This window comes from Rhamphochromis longiceps, linkage group LG11 (genome assembly GCF_057381845.1).
Source record: "Rhamphochromis longiceps isolate RC_006_pf linkage group LG11, R_longiceps_female_GT1.1, whole genome shotgun sequence".
Taxonomy (NCBI): domain Eukaryota; kingdom Metazoa; phylum Chordata; class Actinopteri; order Cichliformes; family Cichlidae; genus Rhamphochromis; species Rhamphochromis longiceps.
In genome coordinates this window covers 33,999,975-34,023,937 of record NC_140567.1, presented here as the reverse complement: position 1 = coordinate 34,023,937, position 23,963 = coordinate 33,999,975, and the positions used below count along the sequence as shown (strand labels likewise).

Genomic DNA, 23,963 nt, shown 5'->3' with positions numbered 1-23,963 from the left:
TAATGTAGAAATCAAAGGACAGTGATGCCTATGCCAGCTGACACTGTCTGACACTGGGTGGGAGACAGTACACCCTGGCCCATCACGTTCACAGCTACAGCAAATTTAGACTGAGAAATTATGTCTGTGGACTGTGGAAAGAGAAAGAGAAGCCACGAAGGCACAAGGAGAACAAACTTCACACAAAAAGCCTCCAGCTATGCAGCATCCAGCATCCGTTCCCTGTTCTTTAAGCATCATACGGCCACTAATACTAAACTGAATTACTGTTATGCTGCTATGATTCAGTCTTTCCTTGATTTTTTTTGAGCAGTGTATCGGCATAAGAATCATGCTTTACATTACAGTCATACAGTAATTACTGTTACTTACCCTGTGCACAGTAACCCATGCAACCCTGTGTGGGCTGGAGCAGGTAAACATAGAAGTCTCCACAGTTTCGGACAGTGACTGGGATGCGAAACATGCAGCACTCTTTGCTGCTGCTCGAGAAAAACTGCCATGCAGCGCAGGCTGTCAACTGCCTGACCTCCAGTGGCCCCGGCAGGGACTCACCCTCACCCAGAGACAGCCATACCGGGGCCTGAGTCCCACAGTGGTTTACCTAGATGTTTGGAAACAGAGGGGGCAGGGGGAATCAGTATGTATGGATGTATTATGGTCATTCTTTCACAAAACTAATCCTCCAGAATGGAGGAAAACCAGTAAAAGCTATTTTGGAATAAAAAGAAATAGAAATTTTCTACTAAAAACAACAAATGCCAGAAAGTAAGCACAGTACTGCCACACATGCCCTGAAAACCTGAGTTTGAAACATCCACAGACACCAAAATTAAAATCAATCAATGAGTGAAATGGTTTAAATAACTTTGCAACTGAATAATTTAGAAAATGTCCAAAAGAAGATATCTGATAACATTACAGATTATACCCTGGTTCTCCTTAAAAGGTTCTTGGCTTTGACACATCTAACTCTTTATTTGCTAACATCATCAAAAAGACATTGCCTTGTTATGTAACACATGTTCACAGCAATCGTCTCTTCCTTCCTCCGTCCACTCCTGTAGTTATCCATCACCCAGGGAGAGCAGCGATGCCCCGGGAAAGCAGGAGGCTGAGAGGGTGACACTTTAGATGGATCCTGCAGGCTCACAGCAGGCCAACCACAACACATGAGACATATTCCAACTCTCCTTTCATTCTCCTTCATAAATATGTGTATACACACAAACACACAACTCGCATGACAGGCAGACTACCTCAGAGTTTCCCCTCATGAGGACATGGATAGGGTCTCAAGGGCTTTCACATCTTATCAGGTTATATTTGTAATTAAACAAGCATATAATTTATATACATATACATTTAAGTTTATCACATGAATATAAAACAAAGAAATGGAAGCAATTCTATTTTATTTTTTATGACCTTTAATAGAGGTCACAATGAGTGACTGAATTTGTGCAGTATACCTGTGAAATTGTTCTAAAAATTGGTGAAAAATTCCTACATTGGTTAAAAAAATGACTCATCTTGAATTCAAGCCTCAAAGTTAGAAAAATCAATGTTTTAACAAATTATACAAGCTGATAGAGAAATAGAAAGGTTACGATTCAGCAAACCTAAACTAAGTTCAGTTAATTACTTGCAGTAGATGGATATGGGGACAGTTGGAGTGTTTTTACAGCTTCTCATTGGTATATTTGAAGTTTTTATTGGAAATTTTCAAATGCAGCTAATGATTTTGGAGTTTTAGCTGCAGTCTTTTAATAAAGCTGATTTACCTCAGTTCTATACAATGTGAAAAAAGATTGTGCACTTGAGTTATATGCAGTTTTTATGATTGACCTTACATGATATCTATAAATTTCTAAACAATGACTGTTGCTCATAATGACGATATGTCAAATAATTAGGCCAGTGTACATGCAAGTAATCCCTGGGAGCCTGAAGCTCACCCTTCAAACTGCTCGAAATGCTTAGTTTTATATAGTTTTCCTGACTTGGATCTCTATGATGTCACTAAAAGTGGATATTTCGAGGCAGGTAATAAACATGCATGCACCAAAGCCCAGTGAAGCATAAACAAAGATTATTTTGAACTTTGACTCACACAAAGCTACTTTATTAGAATGCAAGAATAAAAATATGGATTTTGAAATGAGCATATAGGCCTCCTCTAATGTACATTTAACATATCTTATAGTATGTTGACACTACTGGACTATGTGTAACTCGAACAATGTAAGGAGTCAGCTAAATGGTTTGAATAACAAAATCAAATTAATGGAGTTCCATGGGAAGGTAGTAGATGAAGGAAATATAATTTATAGTCAGATAAAAAGAATAGAATAGTTCCTCACAGCATCAACATCCTTGGAAGCTCATTTATAAGAAACACAACACTTGTAAACAGATCTCACTCTCTTTGAAAAATCTTTTACAAAAACATCATTTACCTCCACACACTGGGTGGGCATACTCGCTGGCTTGTCAAAAATCTGAAACTGGTACCAGCCCGGTGTGAGGGAGTGGTCACAGATGAAGTCCTGCAGGGATGACTGCTGCAGCCAGCTGGAGCTGAAGGTGGTGCTACGGTAGGGGTTCTGGAGGACCGAGTGGCCTCCTGGCGCACACTCTGGAGGAAGCACTGAAGGCACAGCCAGAGAGACAACATAAGGACTGGATTCTCACCAAGACTGTCAGTAGCAATATTCAAATACTGTATACGGAAAGCTTTCTGCTGGCCAAATGTTGTATTGTGGACATCAACTCTCCAGCTGGCCTGTGTTCAACAGAAACATTTCAAAGTGAATCTGAAAGGTGATAACACACTCACTAAACTCTATGGACATCTTGAGCCAATGTAGGATGAGAAGCCAGTGCTTTGCTGTCTTGTGAAGTTTAGACCAGATGCCCACAAAACAGAGTTCATCATAAACTGTTATGCATGGTTACAATTATGTATGTGCAAAGTCCACTTTGCAAATGTAGCTAGTTTAAATGACATAGTGTCCAGTTTTGGAGAGATATTTTCCCAAGGTGCACTGGTGGATTGCTGACCTCAACACACACAAGGACAGCTGCAGTAAACATCTGTGAATGCAGAATCTCCAAAACCAATTCATACTTCATAGGTCATACTTTAAGCTGATGACTGGCCCCTCTTTACTTTCAAAGATGGGTACTTCTATAGGCCTGTTCAAAAATCACTGGGGTACATGTCAGCTGCCATTAGACTTGAATGTTACTGCAAACACCTAATGGCAATGGTAAATATTTAGCTCTTTCCCAAGCAAAACATTTCAAAAGATAATAAAGACATTTCCTTTTAAATATATATAGTTGTGTCTATAGGTTTTTGGACAATTATTTTTTTTGTAATTTTGACTTCACCACACTGGATTTTAATTCAATCAATTTGTGTAATTATTCATATCACCTTACAATCTAAAGCACTTTTAGAGACTGCTGTTGTGAGACACAAACAGAGACAGCAAGTTGAAATTCAGCATGTACTGGTGTTCTGGCTTCTTTCATATCTTTACTGGGAGGCAAAATAGACCAGACAGACAAAGCTTGGGGAGGGGGCTGTAACCATGAAGAGCTAGCTTGTTTTTGGCACCGTAAAGTTTCCTGACCTGAGAGGTCAAAGTGAAAGGTAATATCCTCAAAGAGCCTGCACAGCAGTGACAGGCAGACAAGCTGCCGAAAGCCAGGACAGCAGCTTTCAAAGCAAGCATCCTTTCTAATCAACACCTGGTCACTACAGTCCTCGTCAGCTGAACAGGAACTTAGAGAATCCACATCCTGTTTGCCTATTTGAGGGGAAGCCTGAGAGCAAAATACGTCATGTGGGATATTTGGAGGTTATGTGACCTTAGATACCTTCATGATAGATGGAAAGGCGTCAGCTTATTTTTGACACTGCTAAAGAAGTCATGCAGCAACAATAAAGCTAGCTGTCTTTATATTAACCCTCCTGAAAACCTCCTGCATCCCCCTAAACCGAGAATAGTCTTAAAAGTTATTTGTATGTGGCAATATGAAATGACAAAATGACACTTAAATACTTTAAATACTCAAAGACGGTGTCTCTGATTACCTTAGAGCTGTGAGCTTACCTGTTTGAACGTGCACTGCGTTGGGCAGTGAAAATGCAACACAGAGAAGAAGTTTGGGAAGAGTTTCAGGTCTCATCGTCCCTCAGTGTCCAGCACGCGACTCTGCCACCAAACAGCGCGAGCGCTCAGCGCGATTGGCCCCGTTGTTGTGCCAAAAGACCTCTCTCTCCCCCCCACCCCTCTCTCTCTCTATCGGCTTTCAGGCCAAAAACGAACGGACCAGCAGGAAATCCGGAGGTGCTTCAGGCTGAGGGAAGAAGAAGAAGCTGACCGGAGATGCTGGACTGCAGCGGCTGACCTCAAACTGCTGCACGCTGCACTGCTACAGTGTGTTAGGAGGAGCAAACCTACTGACGACCCAAACCTCTGCACATATCCGCACGAGTGGAAAAAGAGTTGTTTCAGATGCTGAAAGATCCAAATTAATCGTAATCGTGCTGCAACCCAAAACTGATGCATTGTCATATAATCTTCTAATGATTTCCCCTCAAGAGGTATCATCTAACATCAGGAAATATTGAGAAATTAAACATGAGCATAAAATGTAAGCCACAGCATGTGCGTGTTTTTTTTCTTCTTCAAATCCGAAACAATTGATTATTTCCGATAATTGAGCTGATGACGTGCAGCTCGGGAACAGCAGTGAATACTGTAAAGAAGACAAACAACACAAAAATATTTATCTCTGGTTTGAACATCATTCCATGACCAAGGCACAAAACAGGAGGGCACTGTTCACCAGGTTCTGGAAAAACCCTGGGCACCCTCAAGTGGATAAATGCAGAGGAGCAAAACCCATCAATGTTTCTAAGTGATTCTGAAATAAGAAAGGTTGTAGACAATAAGGCGGTTCAAATAAAATCTAACAATACAGTTTTCTCATTGAGCTTAATGAATTCCAAGAGAAAAGCTATCAAAGTATAACAAGTTATACTAACCACTGAGAATTTCAGCTAATAGTAATTTTTATACTAATTTTACCTACCTTTAAATTTAAAACATCATAAGTCTGAATTATTTCAACTAACTAACTAGATATTAACTTATTTTAACTAACAAATGTTAGGAAAATCCAACAATATATATATTTCCTTGGGTAAGCGTTAAAGGTAAACCTTCATCAGTCTAACTGCTGTTATTCAGGGATGGAATCCTTCCCCAGGATGTTTTGTGGTTCAGAAACTTTTGCTTTTTTTTCTGCAACAATTTACGATGGAAAATTAACAAAGACAGCAAATGAAATTCAACTTGTTTTTGCTTCTTTCATATTTTTATTTGAAGGGAAATGCATGTTAACAATCAGTAATCTCAGTCAGCTCAAGCTTCTAAAACTGCCTTCACCACATTTTTTTCTTGTCTTTCTAAATGGGAAGAAAAGGACCAAAGGACTAATCACGAGAGGTTTATTACTGGCCAGTCAGTGGTATTTCATTAGTCACAACTCCAAACTGCTAAAACAGATGGCCTCTGTGCTCAATTTTTCAGGGAACTGATCCTCGCCAAATAGTGGGATTTTGTATAAACCAGATATCACATTAACATCTTTTTTCCAAGCTGCTTGTTTCCATTCTCATGCTTTTACTGCAGCTGTGTGCCTCAGATATTGTTTTGCCGGCAGGAGCTGAGAAGATGTTTGCTCTGTTAAAAGACCTGAAACTGATCTGTTCAGGGGAAAATATGAAAAAGAGGAAGTGATAGCTCAATTCTAGTTGTTAAAAAAATGGATGGCTCTCAAAACAAAATATACAAAGAAGACATAATATAAGAAAAAGAAAATGTAGGGGGATTTGTGTTGTTGTTGTTTTGTTTTTTTAACATTTAAGAGCATCAAGAAACGAAGTGATGCTGCAATTCCTTCTTCTATAAAACTGTTGAAGGACATCTAGAAATGTGTTCTTGATCCACCCTAATTTAGAAAGGTTAAGATTACAATCTTACAAATTAGTCCCACCAAATGATTGATATATCAGCTTGAAGAGTTAGACAAGTTATTAATCAAACAAAACTGTTTGTTTCAGTTCCTACTTTCCTTTCTAAAAGCAGTTTAAGCTGTTAAACTAAGTTATTATACATCTGCAGGACTGCTATGGTCTCACATTTTTAACATTCAAGTATCAGCAGGAAGGTTATTTCCAGATTAAATAAACTGTAAAGTCTCACTAAGAGCAGGAAGACAAAGGTCTGTGATTAATTATAAGTAAACTTGCAGAGCCAACCAGAAGCAGTGGATACCTAACAGCTAAGCAGGTTGTGGACCGCACCTCCTCCTCTCTTCCCCCTGAGCAACATGAAGCTGCCCGACTGTCTTGTTGAGACGCTCGTCTGTTTGGAGGACTTAAGACCTCCCTCATAAATCTCCTGGACCATCAACCTGGTAAAAGCCTGGAAAAGCCATTAGGTAAAAACCCACTTACTTTCCTTCCTGGTCTTACACAACCAGCGATTAAACCTCAATACAGAAGCCGAGGTTGTTCGTGACTGTTATAATGATAGTGGGTTTTTCTCACTTTGGCTTTTTGGCTTTTAATTACAATGAAAGTTATGATCTTTGGCTCTTTTTTTTCTTTTTACAGATTTTGAAGCAAATTTGCCTCAGCTCAATCAGGTAGGGAAAACCTGTATCAGTGTCAAGCATACATATATACTTGCATGATATGTTGTATTGTGTAACTGCCAAATTACATCCAGGCAAGAAAAAACTGAAAGGAAAATTGGCATAATTGCCTAATAGCTTAACCTAATCATACAAGCTAATTGTGTCCAATTTTCTCTCATTACAATCAGTAATAATGCAAAAATGGCTGCACTGCAGTGTCCCTTTGAGAACTGTGATATACACTATGCAGGTAAACTAAATAATTACTGTAACATTCACCACTGATGGGAAAAACATATGAACAAATATGAGACAAATATAGTTAGTCATAAACAGCACAACATCAGGAGTTAGTGAAATAAGACAGAGTAAAAAGGAAGAGGTAAGTTTGTAAGTCTGTGCTCTGATTTACAGCCAGGGTGAGAGCGAGGCTGCTGACTTAGGCCCGAGCATATGAGTTCTATTAATCACCCTGTTGGTACAATGCATTAATATGCTGGGAAAAAAGATGTGTAAGTCAAAGGCTTACATTCACCTTCGCGAAATGCGCATTTGAATCTTAATCTAAGAATCAGTAAAAAAATAATCAGTCACAGCCAAACAGAGCTATAATTAACAAAACATTTGGGTAAAAAGTTTAAATTTCCTGTTTAACAGTGTTAGCTTCTCAAACAACAGTGTACATGATAGTAACTTTTTGTGTGGTGCCTGTAAAAACACATTTTACAAACAAAAGCAGAAAACTGAAATCAAAGAGTCAGATATTATAGACAAAACAAAAAAAGATCACATTAAAGAAAAAAGAACACACTGCAGATTCAATACACAGATTGTCCACGAGGTTCATAAATATTTGCAAAGCCTTGTATAACAATAGATTTGCTGTAATTGCTCATGCTACAAAGGGAGCTGCTTTGTGAGGAACAGATGCGACCTTGGAGCAGCTGCGTCACGATGACACAAGCTATTCCTGCTTCAGCTCCCGACATCCAGCCTCCCGTCGCATTCCCCGACCAAGGCGGAGCAATCAACACCACCCAAAAAACAATGCAAATTAAAGCTGCAAGCAGCGTTATGAGGGCCCTCGCACCCCCGGCGCGTCGAGCCACGCCCAACACCTAAAACCAGCACGTCCGATCGATGTCACATTGATGGAATTCATGCATTTAACCACCAGCTAACATTTCAACTCATTCATTCATGATTAGCTAGTCGTTCCACTAGGTGGCACTCTAACCATTATGTACAAATGGCATAACAAACATTTCCGAACTCGAGTCTCATTATGCCTGCGACCTTTGGGTGAGATTGGACATTGTGTTTTTGAGTAACAGCAGATTACTGCGTTTTGGCGAGTGATTGAGAGTCTACGTGCCGCCATAACCACCCCGTTTCCCTGAACGTAAAAAGCTTCGCAATTTAACAACACAAAGGTCTTTGGATTCCACACACTGAAGAATAGTGCAATATGATGAAATCCCTTGGAGGAGTTCGTCAAAGAACGATGCCTGAAAAGAGGGGAAAATGTTGCCAAAATTGCACATTAATTTTAAAATGGCTGACTTCCTGTTAGATTTGGGATATTGCTCCAAGAGACTTTTTTGTACATCTTGATATCTCCTATAAGCTTACCAGGTTTCAGACTCATACATAAAACACAGAGCAGGGGCTGTGATTTTGAAATTTTGTAGGGGGCGCTGTGGAGCCATTTTGGGATATTCAATGAAAATGATCACATAACAACAAAGCCTTAACCACATTGGAGGTGTGCGCCAAATTTCAAGACTTTTTAAACTTTCCAAGCCCCTCAAAAGCCACTTCATCTTTCATGGTGAACCGCGTTGCCACCAGGGTGCGGCGTTCAGTTTAAAGTCACAATTTTTGCACTGAAGCATCACAAGGGACTGATGGTGATATTCACCGCTTTTGAGGTGGCCACGATGAACCTGTGAAAATCAGTACAACAAAATTAAAGCCATGACATTTCCTGTTCCCACTAGGTGGCGCTGTCCGTATTCCCGACAATGGGCACATCAATCTGTTCAGGGCGGGTCTGACATCATGCCTGTAAAGTCTGGTACTGATCAGACTGGATTTCATTGAGTTATACTAATTTGTTTCTTCATGGCGTGACATCAAAGTTCGCCATGCTGCTGGGGTCACACCCTTTTGCGAAAACTCACAGTTTTCACTGTAACCCAAGACCAACTCCTTAAGGCTTTTCTGGAGAAATTTGAGGCTGCAGATGTCACCCATCACTATACTGTACCCCAAAGTGTAAAACATGACATTTCCTGTTCCCACTAGGTGGCGCTGTCCTTGATGTCAAATATGGCAGTTGAAATATGTTCAGGGGTGGAGCCTTATCATATGTGTTCACTTTGGTCAAGGTCAGAAAATGTATGACAAAATGAGAGGCAATAAGATTTTCATGGCGAGTCATCGAAATTCGCCATGGCGCCACGGCCTCATAGTATTGTGAAAACTCAAAAGCTCCGCAATTTAACATGGCACAAGGGTGTAGTTGACACTGTCCAAATTTGAAGGTTACGAAATGAAACCCCAAGGAGGAGTTCGCAAAAGTTCGAGGCATGGAAATGGCAAAATTAGAGCCAAAATGTCACCTTCTCTTCCAAATGGCGGACTTCCTGTTGGGTTTGCGTCAATGGGCCCACAGACTTTTTTGTTCGTCTTGGCAAGATACACATGTGTGCCAAATTTCATACATGTAGCTCAAACGATGTGGTCGTAGGGCTGCATTTAACAAGGCATAGGTGGCGCTGTAGAGCCATTTCCCAGTGCTCATATGTAAAACCATTAAAATACAAAATTTTTCACCAGACCTGGCATGTGTGCAAAATTTCATGAGTTTTTGAGCATGTTTAGGCCCTCAAAAAGGCCCTTGTTTGGGGTGAATAATAATAATAATAATAATAATTAAAGCTGCAAGCAGCGTTATGAGGGCCCTCGCACCCCCGGCGCGTCGAGCCACGCCCAACACCTAAAACCAGCACGTCCGATCTGATGTCACATTGATGGAATTCATGCATTTAACCACCAGCTAACATTTCAACTCATATATTCATGATTAGTTAGTCGTTCCACTAGGTGGCGCTCTAACCATTATGTACAAATGGCATAACAAACACTTCCGAGCTCGAGTCTAATCACACCTGAGACGTTTGGGAGAGATTGGACATTGTGTTTTTGAGTGACAGCAGATTACTGCTTTTTGGCGAGTGATTCAAACTCTAAGTGCCGCCATAACCACCCCGTTTCCCTGGACGTAAAAAGCTTCGCAATTTAACATCACAAAGGTCTTTAGATTCCACAAACTGCAGATCGGTCCAATCTGATGAAATCCCTTGGAGGAGTTCGTCAAAGAACGATGCCTGAAAAGAGGGGAAAATGTTGCCAAAATTGCACATTAATTTTAAAATGGCTGACTTCCTGTTGGATTTGGGATATTGCTCCAAGAGACTTTTTTGTACATCTTGATATCTCCTATAAGCCTACCAGGTTTCAGATTCATACATAAAACACAGAGCTGGGGCTGTGGTTTTGAAATTTTGTAGGGGGCGCTGTGGAGCCATTTTGGGATATTCAATGAAAATGATCACATGACAACAAAGCCATCGTCACATTGGAGGTGTGTGCCAAATTTCAAGCCTCTATAAACTTGCCAAGACCCTCAAAAGCCACTTCATCTTTCATGGTGAACAGCGTTGCCACCAGGGTGCGCCGTTCAGTTTAAAGTCACAATTTTTGCACTAAAGCATCATCAAGGACTGATGGTGATATTCACCGCTTTTGAGGTGGCCACTATGAACCTGTGAAAATCAGTACAACAAAGTGTAAGACATGACATTTCCTCTTCCCACTAGGTGGCGCTCTTCATATTCCTGACAATGGGCACATCAATCTGTTCAGGGCGGGTGTGACATCATGCCTGTAAAGTCTGGTACTAATCAGACTGGATTTCATGGAGTTATACTAATTTGTTTCTTCATGGCGAGATATCAAAGTTCGCCATGCTGCTGAGGTCACACCCTTTCGTGAAAAGCCACAGTTTTCACTGTACCCCAAGACCAACTCCTTAAGGCTTTCCTGGAGAAATTTGAGGCTGCAGATGTCACCCATCACTATACTGTACCCCAAAGTGTAAAACATGACATTTCCTGTTCCCACTAGGTGGCGCTGTCCTTGATGTCAAATATGGCAGTTGAAATATGTTCAGGGGTGGAGCCTTATCATATGTGTTCACTTTGGTCAAGGTCAGAAAATGTATGACAAAATGAGAGGCAATAAGATTTTCATGGCGAGTCATCGAAATTCGCCATGGCGCCACGGCCTCATAGTATTGTGAAAACTCAAAAGCTCCGCAATTTAACATGGCACAAGGGTGTAGTTGGCACTGACCAAATATGAAGGTTATGAAATCAAACCCCAAGGAGGAGTTCGTTAAAGTTCGAGGCATGGAAACGGTAAAATCAGAGCCAAAATGTCACCTTCAATCCAAAATGGCGGACTTCCTGTTGGGTTTAGGACATTGCCATAATAGACTTTTTTGTTCGACTCTGAACGTTATATAGGTGTACCGACTTTCAAACATGTAGGTCATACCCATATCGGGGGCTCGCGTTTTTCATTTTTCTAGGTGGCGCTACTGAGCTAATTTTCCCTGGCCATGTCTGAGAACATTAAAATACGTAAATTTTCACCAGACCTGACGCGTGTGCAAAATTTCATGAGTTTTCGAGCATGTTTAGGCCCTCAAACGGCCAATTCATTTGCCGAAATAATAATAATAATAATAATAATTAAAGCTGCAAGCAGCGTTATGAGGGCCCTCGCACCCCCGGCGTGTCGAGCCACGCCCAACACCTAAAACCAGCACATCCGATGTGATGTCACATTGATGGAATTCATGCATTTAACCACCAGCTAACATTTCAACTCATTCATTCATGATTTGTTAGTCGTTCCACTAGGTGGCGCTCTAACCCTTATGCACAAATGGCATAACAAACATTTCCGAGCTCGAGTCTCATCACGCCTGCGACCTTTGGGAGAGATTGGACTTTGTGTCTTTGAGTGACAGCAGATTACTGCTTTTTGGCGAGTGATTGAAACTCCACGTGCCGCCATGACCACCCCGTTTCCTTGAACGTAAAAAGCTTCGCAATTTAACATCACAAAGGTCTTTAGATTCCACACACTGGAGAATGGTTCAATATGATGAAATCCCTTGGAGGAGTTCGTCAAAGTATGAAGCCTGAAAAGAGGGGAAAATGTCGCCAAAATTGCACATTAATTTTAAAATGGCTGACTTCCTGTTGGATTTTGGATATTGCTCCAAGAGACTTTTTTGTACATCTTGATATCTCCTATAAGCTTACCAGGTTTCAGACTCATACATAAAACACAGAGCTGGGGCTGTGGTTTTGAAATTTTGTAGGGGGCGCTGTGGAGCCATTTCGCGCTATTCAATAAAAATGATCACATGACAACAAAGCCTTCATCCATTTGGAGGGGTGTGCTAAATTTAAAGCCTCTATATACTTTCCAAGCCCCTCAAAAGCCACTTCATCTTTCATGGTGGACCGCGTTGCCACCAGGGTGCGCCGTTCAGTTTAAAGTCACAATTTTTGCACTGAAGCATCACGAGGGACTGATGTTGATATTCACCGCTTTTGAGGTGGCCACGATGAACCTGTGAAAATCAGTACAACAAAATTAAAGCCATGACATTTCCTGTTGCCACTAGGTGGCGCTGTACGTATTCCCGACAATGGGCACATCAATCTGTTCAGGGCAGGTCTGACATCATGCCTGTAAAGTCTGGTACTGAACAGACTGGATTTCATTGAGTTATACTAATTTGTTTCTTCATGGCGTGACATTAAAGTTCGCCATGCTGCTGGGGTCACACCCTTTTGCGAAAAGTCACAGTTTTCACTGTAACCCAAGACCAACTCCTTAAGGCTTTCCTGGAGAAATTTGAGGCTGCAGGTGTCACCCATCACAATACTGTACCCCAAAGTGTAAAACATGACATTTCCTGTTCCCACTAGGTGGCGCTGTCCCTGGTGTCAAATATGGCAGTTGAAATATGTTCAGGGGTGGAGCCTTATCATATGTGTTCACTTTGGTCAAGGTCAGAAAATGTATGACAAAATGAGAGGCAATAAGATTTTCATGGCGAGTCATCGAAATTCGCCATGGCGCCACGGCCTCATAGTATTGTGAAAACTCAAAAGCTCCGCAATTTAACATGGCCCAGGTGTGTAGTTGACACTGACCAAAGATGAAGCTTATACAACCAAATCCCAAGGAGGAGTTCGCAAAAGTTCGAGGCATGGAAATGGCAAAATTAGAGCCAAAATGTCACCTTCTCTTCCAAATGGCGGACTTCCTGTTGGGTTTGCATCAATGGGCCCACAGACTTTTTTGTTCGACTCGGCATGATACACATGTGTGCCAAATTTCATACATGTAGCTGAAACGATGTGGTCGTAGGGCTGCATTTAACAAGGCATAGGTGGCGCTGTAGAGCCATTTCCCAGTGCTCATATGTAAAACCATTAAAATACAAAATTTTTCACCAGACCTGGCATGTGTGCAAAATTTCATGAGTTTTCGAGCATGTTTAGGCCCTCAAACGGCCAATTCATTTGCCGAAATAATAATAATAATAATAATAAACAGAGCAATTACAATAGGGCCTTCGCACTGTCAGTGCTCGGGCCCTAATTAAAGCTGCAAGCAGCGTTATGAGGGCCCTCGCACCCCCGGCGTGTCGAGCCACGCCCAACACCTAAAACCAGCACATCCGATGTGATGTCACATTGATGGAATTCATGCATTTAACCACCAGCTAACATTTCAACTCATTCATTCATGATTTGTTAGTCGTTCCACTAGGTGGCGCTCTAACCCTTATGCACAAATGGCATAACAAACATTTCCGAGCTCGAGTCTCATCACGCCTGCGACCTTTGGGAGAGATTGGACTTTGTGTCTTTGAGTGACAGCAGATTACTGCTTTTTGGCGAGTGATTGAAACTCCACGTGCCGCCATGACCACCCCGTTTCCTTGAACGTAAAAAGCTTCGCAATTTAACATCACAAAGGTCTTTAGATTCCACACACTGGAGAATGGTTCAATATGATGAAATCCCTTGGAGGAGTTCGTCAAAGTATGAAGCCTGAAAAGAGGGGAAAATGTCGCCAAAATTGCACATTAATTTTAAAATGGCTGACTTCCTGTTGGATTTTGGATATTGCTCCAAGAGACTTTTTTGTACATCTTGATATCTCCTATAAGCTTACCAGGTTTCAGACTCATACATAAAACACAGAGCTGGGGCTGTGGTTTTGAAATTTTGTAGGGGGCGCTGTGGAGCCATTTCGCGCTATTCAATAAAAATGATCACATGACAACAAAGCCTTCATCCATTTGGAGGGGTGTGCTAAATTTAAAGCCTCTATATACTTTCCAAGCCCCTCAAAAGCCACTTCATCTTTCATGGTGGACCGCGTTGCCACCAGGGTGCGCCGTTCAGTTTAAAGTCACAATTTTTGCACTGAAGCATCACGAGGGACTGATGTTGATATTCACCGCTTTTGAGGTGGCCACGATGAACCTGTGAAAATCAGTACAACAAAATTAAAGCCATGACATTTCCTGTTGCCACTAGGTGGCGCTGTACGTATTCCCGACAATGGGCACATCAATCTGTTCAGGGCAGGTCTGACATCATGCCTGTAAAGTCTGGTACTGAACAGACTGGATTTCATTGAGTTATACTAATTTGTTTCTTCATGGCGTGACATTAAAGTTCGCCATGCTGCTGGGGTCACACCCTTTTGCGAAAAGTCACAGTTTTCACTGTAACCCAAGACCAACTCCTTAAGGCTTTCCTGGAGAAATTTGAGGCTGCAGGTGTCACCCATCACAATACTGTACCCCAAAGTGTAAAACATGACATTTCCTGTTCCCACTAGGTGGCGCTGTCCCTGGTGTCAAATATGGCAGTTGAAATATGTTCAGGGGTGGAGCCTTATCATATGTGTTCACTTTGGTCAAGGTCAGAAAATGTATGACAAAATGAGAGGCAATAAGATTTTCATGGCGAGTCATCGAAATTCGCCATGGCGCCACGGCCTCATAGTATTGTGAAAACTCAAAAGCTCCGCAATTTAACATGGCCCAGGTGTGTAGTTGACACTGACCAAAGATGAAGCTTATACAACCAAATCCCAAGGAGGAGTTCGCAAAAGTTCGAGGCATGGAAATGGCAAAATTAGAGCCAAAATGTCACCTTCTCTTCCAAATGGCGGACTTCCTGTTGGGTTTGCATCAATGGGCCCACAGACTTTTTTGTTCGACTCGGCATGATACACATGTGTGCCAAATTTCATACATGTAGCTGAAACGATGTGGTCGTAGGGCTGCATTTAACAAGGCATAGGTGGCGCTGTAGAGCCATTTCCCAGTGCTCATATGTAAAACCATTAAAATACAAAATTTTTCACCAGACCTGGCATGTGTGCAAAATTTCATGAGTTTTCGAGCATGTTTAGGCCCTCAAACGGCCAATTCATTTGCCGAAATAATAATAATTAAAGCTGCAAGCAGCGTTATGAGGGCCCTCGCACCCCCGGCGCGTCGAGCCACGCCCAACACCTAAAACCAGCACGTCCGATCTCATGTCACATTGATGGAATTCATGCATTTAACCACCAGCTAACATTTCAACTCATTCATTCATGATTTGTTAGTCGTTCCACTAGGTGGCGCTCTAACCCTTATGCACAAATGGCATAACAAACATTTCCGAGCTCGAGTCTCATCACGCCTATGAGCTTTGGGAGAGATTGGACATTGTGTTTTTGAGTGACAGCAGATTATTGCTTTTTGGCGAGTGATTGAAACTCCACGTGCCGCCATGACCACCCCGTTTCCCTGAATGTAAAAAGCTTCGCAATTTAACATCACAAAGGTCTTTAGATTCCACACACAGGAGATCGCATCAATCTGATGAAATCCCTTGGAGGAGTTCGCCAAAGAACGGTGCCTGGAAAGAGGGGAAAATGTTGCCAAAATTGCACATTAATTTTAAAATGGCTGACTTCCTGTTGGATTTTGGATATTGCTCCAAGAGACTTTTTTGTACATCTTGATATCTCCTATAAGCTTACCAGGTTTCAGACTGATACATAAAACACAGAGCTGGGGCTGTGGTTTTGAAATTTTGTAGGGGGCGCTGTGGAGCCATTTCGCGCTATTCAATAAAAATGATCACATGACAACAAAGCCTTATGCACATTTGGAGGGGTGTGCTAAATTTAAAGCCTCTATATACTTTCCAAGCCCCTCAAAAGCCACTTCATCTTTCATGGTGGACCGCGTTGCCACCAGGGTGCGCCGTTCAGTTTAAAGTCACAATTTTTGCACTGAAGCATCACGAGGGACTGATGTTGATATTCACCGCTTTTGAGGTGGCCACGATGAACCTGTGAAAATCAGTACAACAAAATTAAAGCCATGACATTTCCTGTTGCCACTAGGTGGCGCTGTACGTATTCCCGACAATGGGCACATCAATCTGTTCAGGGCGGGTCTGACATCATGCCTGTAAAGTCTGGTACTGAACAAACTGGATTTCATTGAGTTATACTAATTTGTTTCTTCATGGCGTGACATCAAAGTTCGCCATGCTGCTGGGGTCACACCCTTTTGCGAAAAGTCACAGTTTTCACTGTAACCCAAGACCAACTCCTTAAGGCTTTCCTGGAGAAATTTGAGGCTGCAGGTGTCACCCATCACTATACTGTACCCCAAAGTGTAAAACATGACATTTCCTGTTCCCACTAGGTGGCGCTATCCCTGGTGTCAAATATGGCAGTTGAAATATGTTCAGGGGTGGAGCCTTATCATATGTGTTCACTTTGGTCAAGGACAGAAAATCTAAGACAAAATGAGAGGCAATAAGATTTTCATGGCGAGTCATCGAAATTCGCCATGGTGCCACGGCCTCATAGTATTGTGAAAACTCAAAAGCTCCGCAATTTAACATGGCCCAGGTGTGTAGTTGACACTGACCAAAGATGAAGCTTATACAACCAAATCCCAAGGAGGAGTTCGCAAAAGTTCGAGGCATGGAAATGGCAAAATTAGAGCCAAAATGTCACCTTCTCTTCCAAATGGCGGACTTCCTGTTGGGTTTGCATCAATGGGCCCACAGACTTTTTTGTTCGACTCGGCATGATACACATGTGTGCCAAATTTCATACATGTAGCTGAAACGATGTGGTCGTAGGGCTGCATTTAACAAGGCATAGGTGGCGCTGTAGAGCCATTTCCCAGTGCTCATATGTAAAACCATTAAAATACAAAATTTTTCACCAGATCTGGCATGTGTGCAAAATTTCATGAGTTTTTGAGCATGTTTAGGCCCTCAAAAAGGCCCTTGTTTGGGGTGAATAATAATAATAATAATAATAATAATAATAATAATAATAATAATAAGAAACGGAGCAGATACAATAGGGCCTTCGCACTCTCAGTGCTCGGGCCCTAATAATAATAATAAACAGAGCAATTACAATAGGGCCTTCGCACTGTCAGTGCTCGGGCCCTAATTAAAGCTGCAAGCAGCGTTATGAGGGCCCTCGCACCCCCGGCGTGTCGAGCCATGCCCAACACCTGAAACCAGCACGTCCGATCTGATGTCACATTGATGGAATTCATGCATTTAACCACCAGTTAACATTTCATTTGGTTCAACCATGAGTATAGTCGTCCCACTAGGTGGCTCTCTAACCATTATAGACAAAGGGCATAACAAACATTTCCGAGCTCGAGTCTCATCACGCCTGTGACCTTTGGGAGAGATTGGACTTTGTGTCTTTGAGTGACAGCATATTACTGCTTTTTGGCGAGTGATTGAAACTCCACGTGCCGCCATGACCACCCCGTTTCCTTGAACGTAAAAAGCTTCGCAATTTAACATCACAAAGGTCTTTAGATTCCACACACTGGAGAATGGTTCAATATGATGAAATCCCTTGGAGGAGTTCGTCAAAGTATGAAGCCTGAAAAGAGGGGAAAATGTTGCCAAAATTACACATTAATTTTAAAATGGCTGACTTCCTGTTGGATTTGGGATATTGCTCCAAGAGACTTTTTTGTACATCTTGATATCTCCTATAAGCCTACCAGGTTTCAGATTCATACATAAAACACAGAGCAGGGGCTGTGGTTTTGAAATTTTGTAGGGGGCGCTGTGGAGCAATTTCGCGCTATTCAATGAAAATGATCACATGCCAACAAAGCCTTCATCCATTTGGAGGTGTGTGCCAAATTTCAAGCCTCTATAAACTTGCCAAGACCCTCAAAAGCCACTTCATCTTTCATGTTGAACAGCGTTGCCACCAGGGTGCGCCGTTCAGTTTAAACTCACAATTTTTGCACTGAAGCATCACGAGGGACTGATGGTGATATTCACCGCTTTTGAGGTGGCCAAGATGAACCTGTGAAAATCAGTACAACAAAATTAAAGCCATGACATTTCCTGTTGCCACTAGGTGGCGCTGTCCGTATTTCCGACAATGGGCACATCAATCTGTTCAGGGCGGGTCTGACATCATGCCTGTAAAGTCTGGTACTGATCAGACTGGATTTCATTGAGTTATACTAATTTGTTTCTTCATGGCGTGACATCAAAGTTCGCCATGCTGCTGGGGTCACACCCTTTCGCGAAAACTCACAGTTTTCACTGTAACCCAAGACCAACTCCTTAAGGCTTTCCTGGAGAAATTTGAGGCTGCAGATGTCACCCTTCACTATACTGTACCCCAAAGTGTAAAACATGACATTTCCTGTTCCCACTAGGTGGCGCTGTCCTTGAGGTCAAATATGGCAGTTGAAATATGTTCAGGGGTGGAGCCTTATCATATGTGTGCTCTTTGGTCCAGATTGGAACATGTATGACAGAATGAGAGGCAATAAGATTTTCATGGCGAGTCATCGAAATTCGCCATGGCGCCACGGCCTCATAGTATTGTGAAAACTCAAAAGCTCCGCAATTTAACATGGCACAAGGGTGTAGTTGACACTGTCCAAATTTGAAGCTTATACGACCAAATCCCAAGGAGGAGTTCGTTAAAGTACAAGGCATGGAAACGGTAAAATCAGAGCCAAAATGTCACCTTCAATCCAAAATGGCGGACTTCCTGTTGGGTTTGCGTCAATGGGCCCACAGACTTTTTTGTTCGTCTTGGCATGATACACATGTGTGCCAAATTTCATACATGTAGCTGAAACGATGTGGTCGTAGGGCTGCATTTAACAAGGCATAGGTGGCGCTCTAGAGCCATTTCCCAGTGCTCATATGTAAAACCATTAAAATACGTAAATTTTCACCAGACCTGACGCGTGCGCAAAATTTCCAGAGTTTTCGAGCATGTTTAGGCCCTCAAAAGGCCGATTCATTTGCCGAAATAATAATAATAATAATTAAAGCTGCAAGCAGCGTTATGAGGGCCCTCGCACCCCCGGCGCGTCAAGCCACGCCCAACACCTAAAACCAGCACGTCCGATGTGATGTCACATTGATGGAATTCATGCATTTAACCACCAGCTAACAATTCATCTCATTCAATCATGATTATAGTTGTCCCACTAGGTGGAGCTCTAACCATTACTGACAAATGGCATAACAAACATTTCCTAGCTCGAGTCTCATCACACCTGAGACGTTTGGGAGAGATTGGACATTGTGTTTTTGAGTGACAGCAGATTACTGCTTTTTGGCGAGTGATTCAAACTCTAGGTGCCACCATAACCACCCCGTTTCACTGAATGTAAAAAGCTTCGCAATTTAACATCACAAAGGTCTTTAGATTCCACACACTGGAGATTGGTTCAATATGATGAAATCCCTTGGAGGAGTTCGTCAAAGAACGGTGCCTGGAAAGAGGGGAAAATGTTGCCAAAATTACACATTAATATTAAAATGGCTGACTTCCTGTTGGATTTGGGATATTGCACCAAGAGACTTTTTTGTACATCTTGATATCTCCTATAAGCTTACCAGGTTTCAGAATCATACATAGAACACAGAGCAGGGGCTGTGGTTTTGAAATTTTGTAGGGGGCGCTGTGGAGCAATTTCGCGCTATTCAATGAAAATGATCACATGCCAACAAAGCCTTCATCCATTTGGAGGTGTGTGCCAAATTTCAAGCCTCTATAAACTTTCCAAGACCCTCAAAAGCCACTTCATCTTTCATGTTGAACAGCGTTGCCACCAGGGTGCGCCGTTCAGTTTAAACTCACAATTTTTGCACTGAAGCATCACGAGGGACTGATGGTGATATTCACCGCTTTTGAGGTGGCCAAGATGAACCTGTGAAAATCAGTACAACAAAATTAAAGCCATGACATTTCCTGTTGCCACTAGGTGGCGCTGTCCGTATTTCCGACAATGGGCACATCAATCTGTTCAGGGCGGGTCTGACATCATGCCTGTAAAGTCTGGTACTGATCAGACTGGATTTCATTGAGTTATACTAATTTCTTTCTTCATGGCGTGACATCAAAGTTCGCCATGCTGCTGGGGTCACACCCTTTCGCGAAAACTCACAGTTTTCACTGTAACCCAAGACCAACTCCTTAAGGCTTTCCTGGAGAAATTTGAGGCTGCAGATGTCACCCTTCACTATACTGTACCCCAAAGTGTAAAACATGACATTTCCTGTTCCCACTAGGTGGCGCTGTCCTTGATGTCAAATATGGCAGTTGAAATATGTTCAGGGGTGGAGCCTTATCATATGTGTGCTCTTTGGTCCAGATCGGAACATGTATGACAGAATGAGAGGCAATAAGATTTTCATGGCGAGTCATCGAAATTCGCCATGGCGCCACGGCCTCATAGTATTGTGAAAACTCAAAAGCTCCGCAATTTAACATGGCCCAGGTGTGTAGTTGACACTGACCAAAGATGAAGCTTATACAACCAAATCCCAAGGAGGAGTTCGCAAAAGTTCGAGGCATGGAAATGGCAAAATTAGAGCCAAAATGTCACCTTCTCTTCCAAATGGCGGACTTCCTGTTGGGTTTGCGTCAATGGGCCCACAGACTTTTTTGTTTGTCGTGGCATGATACACATGTGTGCCGAATTTCATACATGTAGCTGAAACGATGTGGTCGTAGGGCTGCATTTAACAAGGCATAGGTGGCGCTGTAGAGCCATTTCCCAGTGCTCATGAGTAAAACCATTAAAATACAAAATTTTTCACCAGACCTGGCATGTCTGCAAAATTTCATGAGTTTTTGAGCATGTTTAGGCCCTCAAAAAGCCAATTCATTTGCCGAAATAATAATAATAATAATAAGAAACAGAGCAATTACAATAGGGCCTTCGCACTGTCAGTGCTCGGGCCCTAATAATAAACAGAGCAATTACAATAGGGCCTTCGCACTGTCAGTGCTCGGGCCCTAATTAAAGCTGCAAGCAGCGTTATGAGGGCCCTCGCACCCCCGGCACGTCGAGCCACTGCCAACACCTCAAACCGGCACGTCCGATGTGATGTCACATTGATGGATTTCATGCTTTTAACCACCAGCTAACATTTCATCTTATTCAACCAGGATTATAGTCATGCCACTAGGTGGCGCTCTAACCATTATTGACAAATAGCATAACAAACATTTCCAAGCTCGAGTCTCATCACACCTGCGACCTTTGGGAGAGATTGGACATTTTGTTTTTAGTGACAGCAGATTACTGCTTTTTGCGAGTGATTGAAACTCTACGTGCCGCCATGACCACCCCGTTTCCCTGAACGGAAAAAGCTTCGCAATTTAACATCACAAAGGTCTTTAGATTCTACACACTGAAGAATGCTTCAATATGATGAAATCCCTTGGAGGAGTTCGTCAAAGTATGAGTCCTGAAAAGGGGGGAAAATGTCATCAAAATTACACATTAATTTTAAAATGGCTGACTTCCTGTTGGATTTGGGATATTGCGCCAAGAGACTTTTTTGTACATCTTGATATCTTACACAAGCTTACCAAGTGTCAGACTCATAGATGAAACACAGAGCAGGGGCTGATGTTTTGAAATATTGTAGGGGGCGCTGTGGAGCCATTTTGCGCTATTCAAGGAAAATGGTTACATAACAACAAAGCCTTCGTCCATTTGGAGGTGTGTGCCAAATTTCAAGCCTCTATAAACTTTCCAAGCCCCTCAAAAGCCACTTCATCTTTCATGATGAACCGCGTTGCCACCAGGGTGCGCCGTTCAGTTTAAAGTCACAATTTTTGCACTGAAGCATCACGAGGGACTGATGGTGATATTCACCGCTTTTGAGGTGGCCACGATCAACCTGTGAAAATCAGTACAACAAAGTTAAAGCCATGACATTTCCTGTTGCCACTAGGTGGCGCTGTCCGTATTTCCGACAATGGGCACATCAATCTGTTCAGGGCGGGTCTGACATCATGCCTGTAAAGTCTGGTACTGATCAGACTGGATTTCATTGAGTTATACTAATTTGTTTCTTCATGGCGTGACATCAAAGTTCGCCATGCTGCTGGGGTCACACCCTTTTGCAAAAAGTCACAGTTTTCACTGTAACCCAAGACCAACTCCTTAAGGCTTTCCTGGAGAAATTTGAGGCTGCAGATGTCACCCATCACTATACTGTACCCCAAAGTGTAAAACATGACATTTCCTGTTCCCACTAGGTGGCGCTGTCCTTGATGTCAAATATGGCAGTTGAAATATGTTCAGGGGTGGAGCCTTATCATATGTGTGCTCTTTGGTCCAGATTGGAACATGTATGACAGAATGAGAGGCAATAAGATTTTCATGGCGAGTCATCGAAATTCGCCATGGCGCCACGGCCTCATAGTATTGTGAAAACTCAAAAGCTCCGCAATTTAACATGGCACAAGGGTGTAGTTGACACTGTCCAAATTTGAAGGTTATGAAATGAAACCCCAAGGAGGAGTTCGCAAAAGTTCGAGGCATGGAAATGGCAAAATCAGAGCCAAAATGTCACCTTCAATCCAAAATGGCGGACTTCCTGTTGGGTTTAGGACATTGCCATAATAGACTTTTTTGTTCGACTCTGAACGTTATATAGGTGTACCGACTTTCAAACATGTAGGTCATACCCATATCGGGGGCTCGCGTTTTTCATTTTTCTAGGTGGCGCTACTGAGCTAATTTTCCCTGGCCATGTCTGAGAACATTAAAGTACGTAAATTTTCACCAGACCTGACGCGTGTGCAAAATTTCATGAGTTTTCGAGCATGTTTAGGCCCTCAAACGGCCAATTCATTTGCCGAAATAATAATAATAATAATAATAATAATAAACAGAGCAATTACAATAGGGCCTTCGCACTGTCAGTGCTCGGGCCCTAATTAAAGCTGCAAGCAGCGTTATGAGGGCCCTCGCACCCCCGGCGCGTCGAGCCACGCCCAACACCTAAAACCAGCACGTCCGATCTCATGTCACATTGATGGAATTCATGCATTTAACCACCAGCTAACATTTCAACTCATTCATTCATGATTAGTTAGTCGTTCCACTAGGTGGCGCTCTAACCATTATGTACAAATGGCATAACAAACACTTCCGAGCTCGAGTCTTATCACACCTGAGACGTTTGGGAGAGATTGGACATTGTGTTTTTGAGTGACAGCAGATTACTGCTTTTTGGCGAGTGATTCAAACTCTAAGTGCCACCATAACCACCCCGTTTCACTGAACGTAAAAAGCTTCGCAATTTAACATCACAAAGGTCTTTAGATTCCACACACTGGAGATTGGTTCAATATGATGAAATCCCTTGGAGGAGTTCGTCAAAGAACGGTGCCTGGAAAGAGGGGAAAATGTTGCCAAAATTACACATTAATTTTAAAATGGCTGACTTCCTGTTGGATTTGGGATATTGCACCAAGAGACTTTTTTGTACATCTTGATATCTCCTATAAGCTTACCAGGTTTCAGAATCATACATAGAACACAGAGCAGGGGCTGTGGTTTTGAAATTTTGTAGGGGGCGCTGTGGAGCAATTTCGCGCTATTCAATGAAAATGATCACATGCCAACAAAGCCTTCATCCATTTGGAGGGGTGTGCCAAATTTCAAGCCTCTATAAACTTGCCAAGACCCTCAAAAGCCACTTCATCTTTCATGTTGAACAGCGTTGCCACCAGGG

General features: G+C 42.3%; 1 protein-coding gene and 1 long non-coding RNA gene across 3 annotated transcripts in view; one reads left to right on the top strand and one right to left on the bottom strand.

Annotated features, from left to right (window-relative positions):
* vwde (von Willebrand factor D and EGF domains) overlaps positions 1-4,496 on the bottom strand; it is a 28,492-nt gene extending 23,996 nt beyond the window's left edge. Inside the window, exons 1-3 of one of the 2 annotated variants that reach the window (XM_085423766.1) lie at positions 4,125-4,496; positions 2,460-2,650; positions 373-604 (exon numbers count right to left, since the gene is read on the bottom strand). In XM_085423766.1, the coding sequence (XP_085279892.1) occupies positions 373-604; positions 2,460-2,650; positions 4,125-4,200 (499 nt within the window). In that variant the 5' untranslated portion in view covers positions 4,201-4,496. The remainder of the gene's footprint in view (positions 1-372; positions 605-2,459; positions 2,651-4,124) is intronic. The other variant, XM_085423765.1, reaches the window with a different exon arrangement.
* Positions 4,497-6,415: 1,919 nt separating this feature from the next.
* LOC146659648 (uncharacterized) overlaps positions 6,416-23,963 on the top strand; it is a 93,909-nt gene continuing 76,361 nt past the window's right edge. The window contains exons 1-2 of the long non-coding RNA XR_014913672.1: positions 6,416-6,522; positions 6,698-6,729. This is a non-coding gene — a long non-coding RNA (uncharacterized LOC146659648). The remainder of the gene's footprint in view (positions 6,523-6,697; positions 6,730-23,963) is intronic.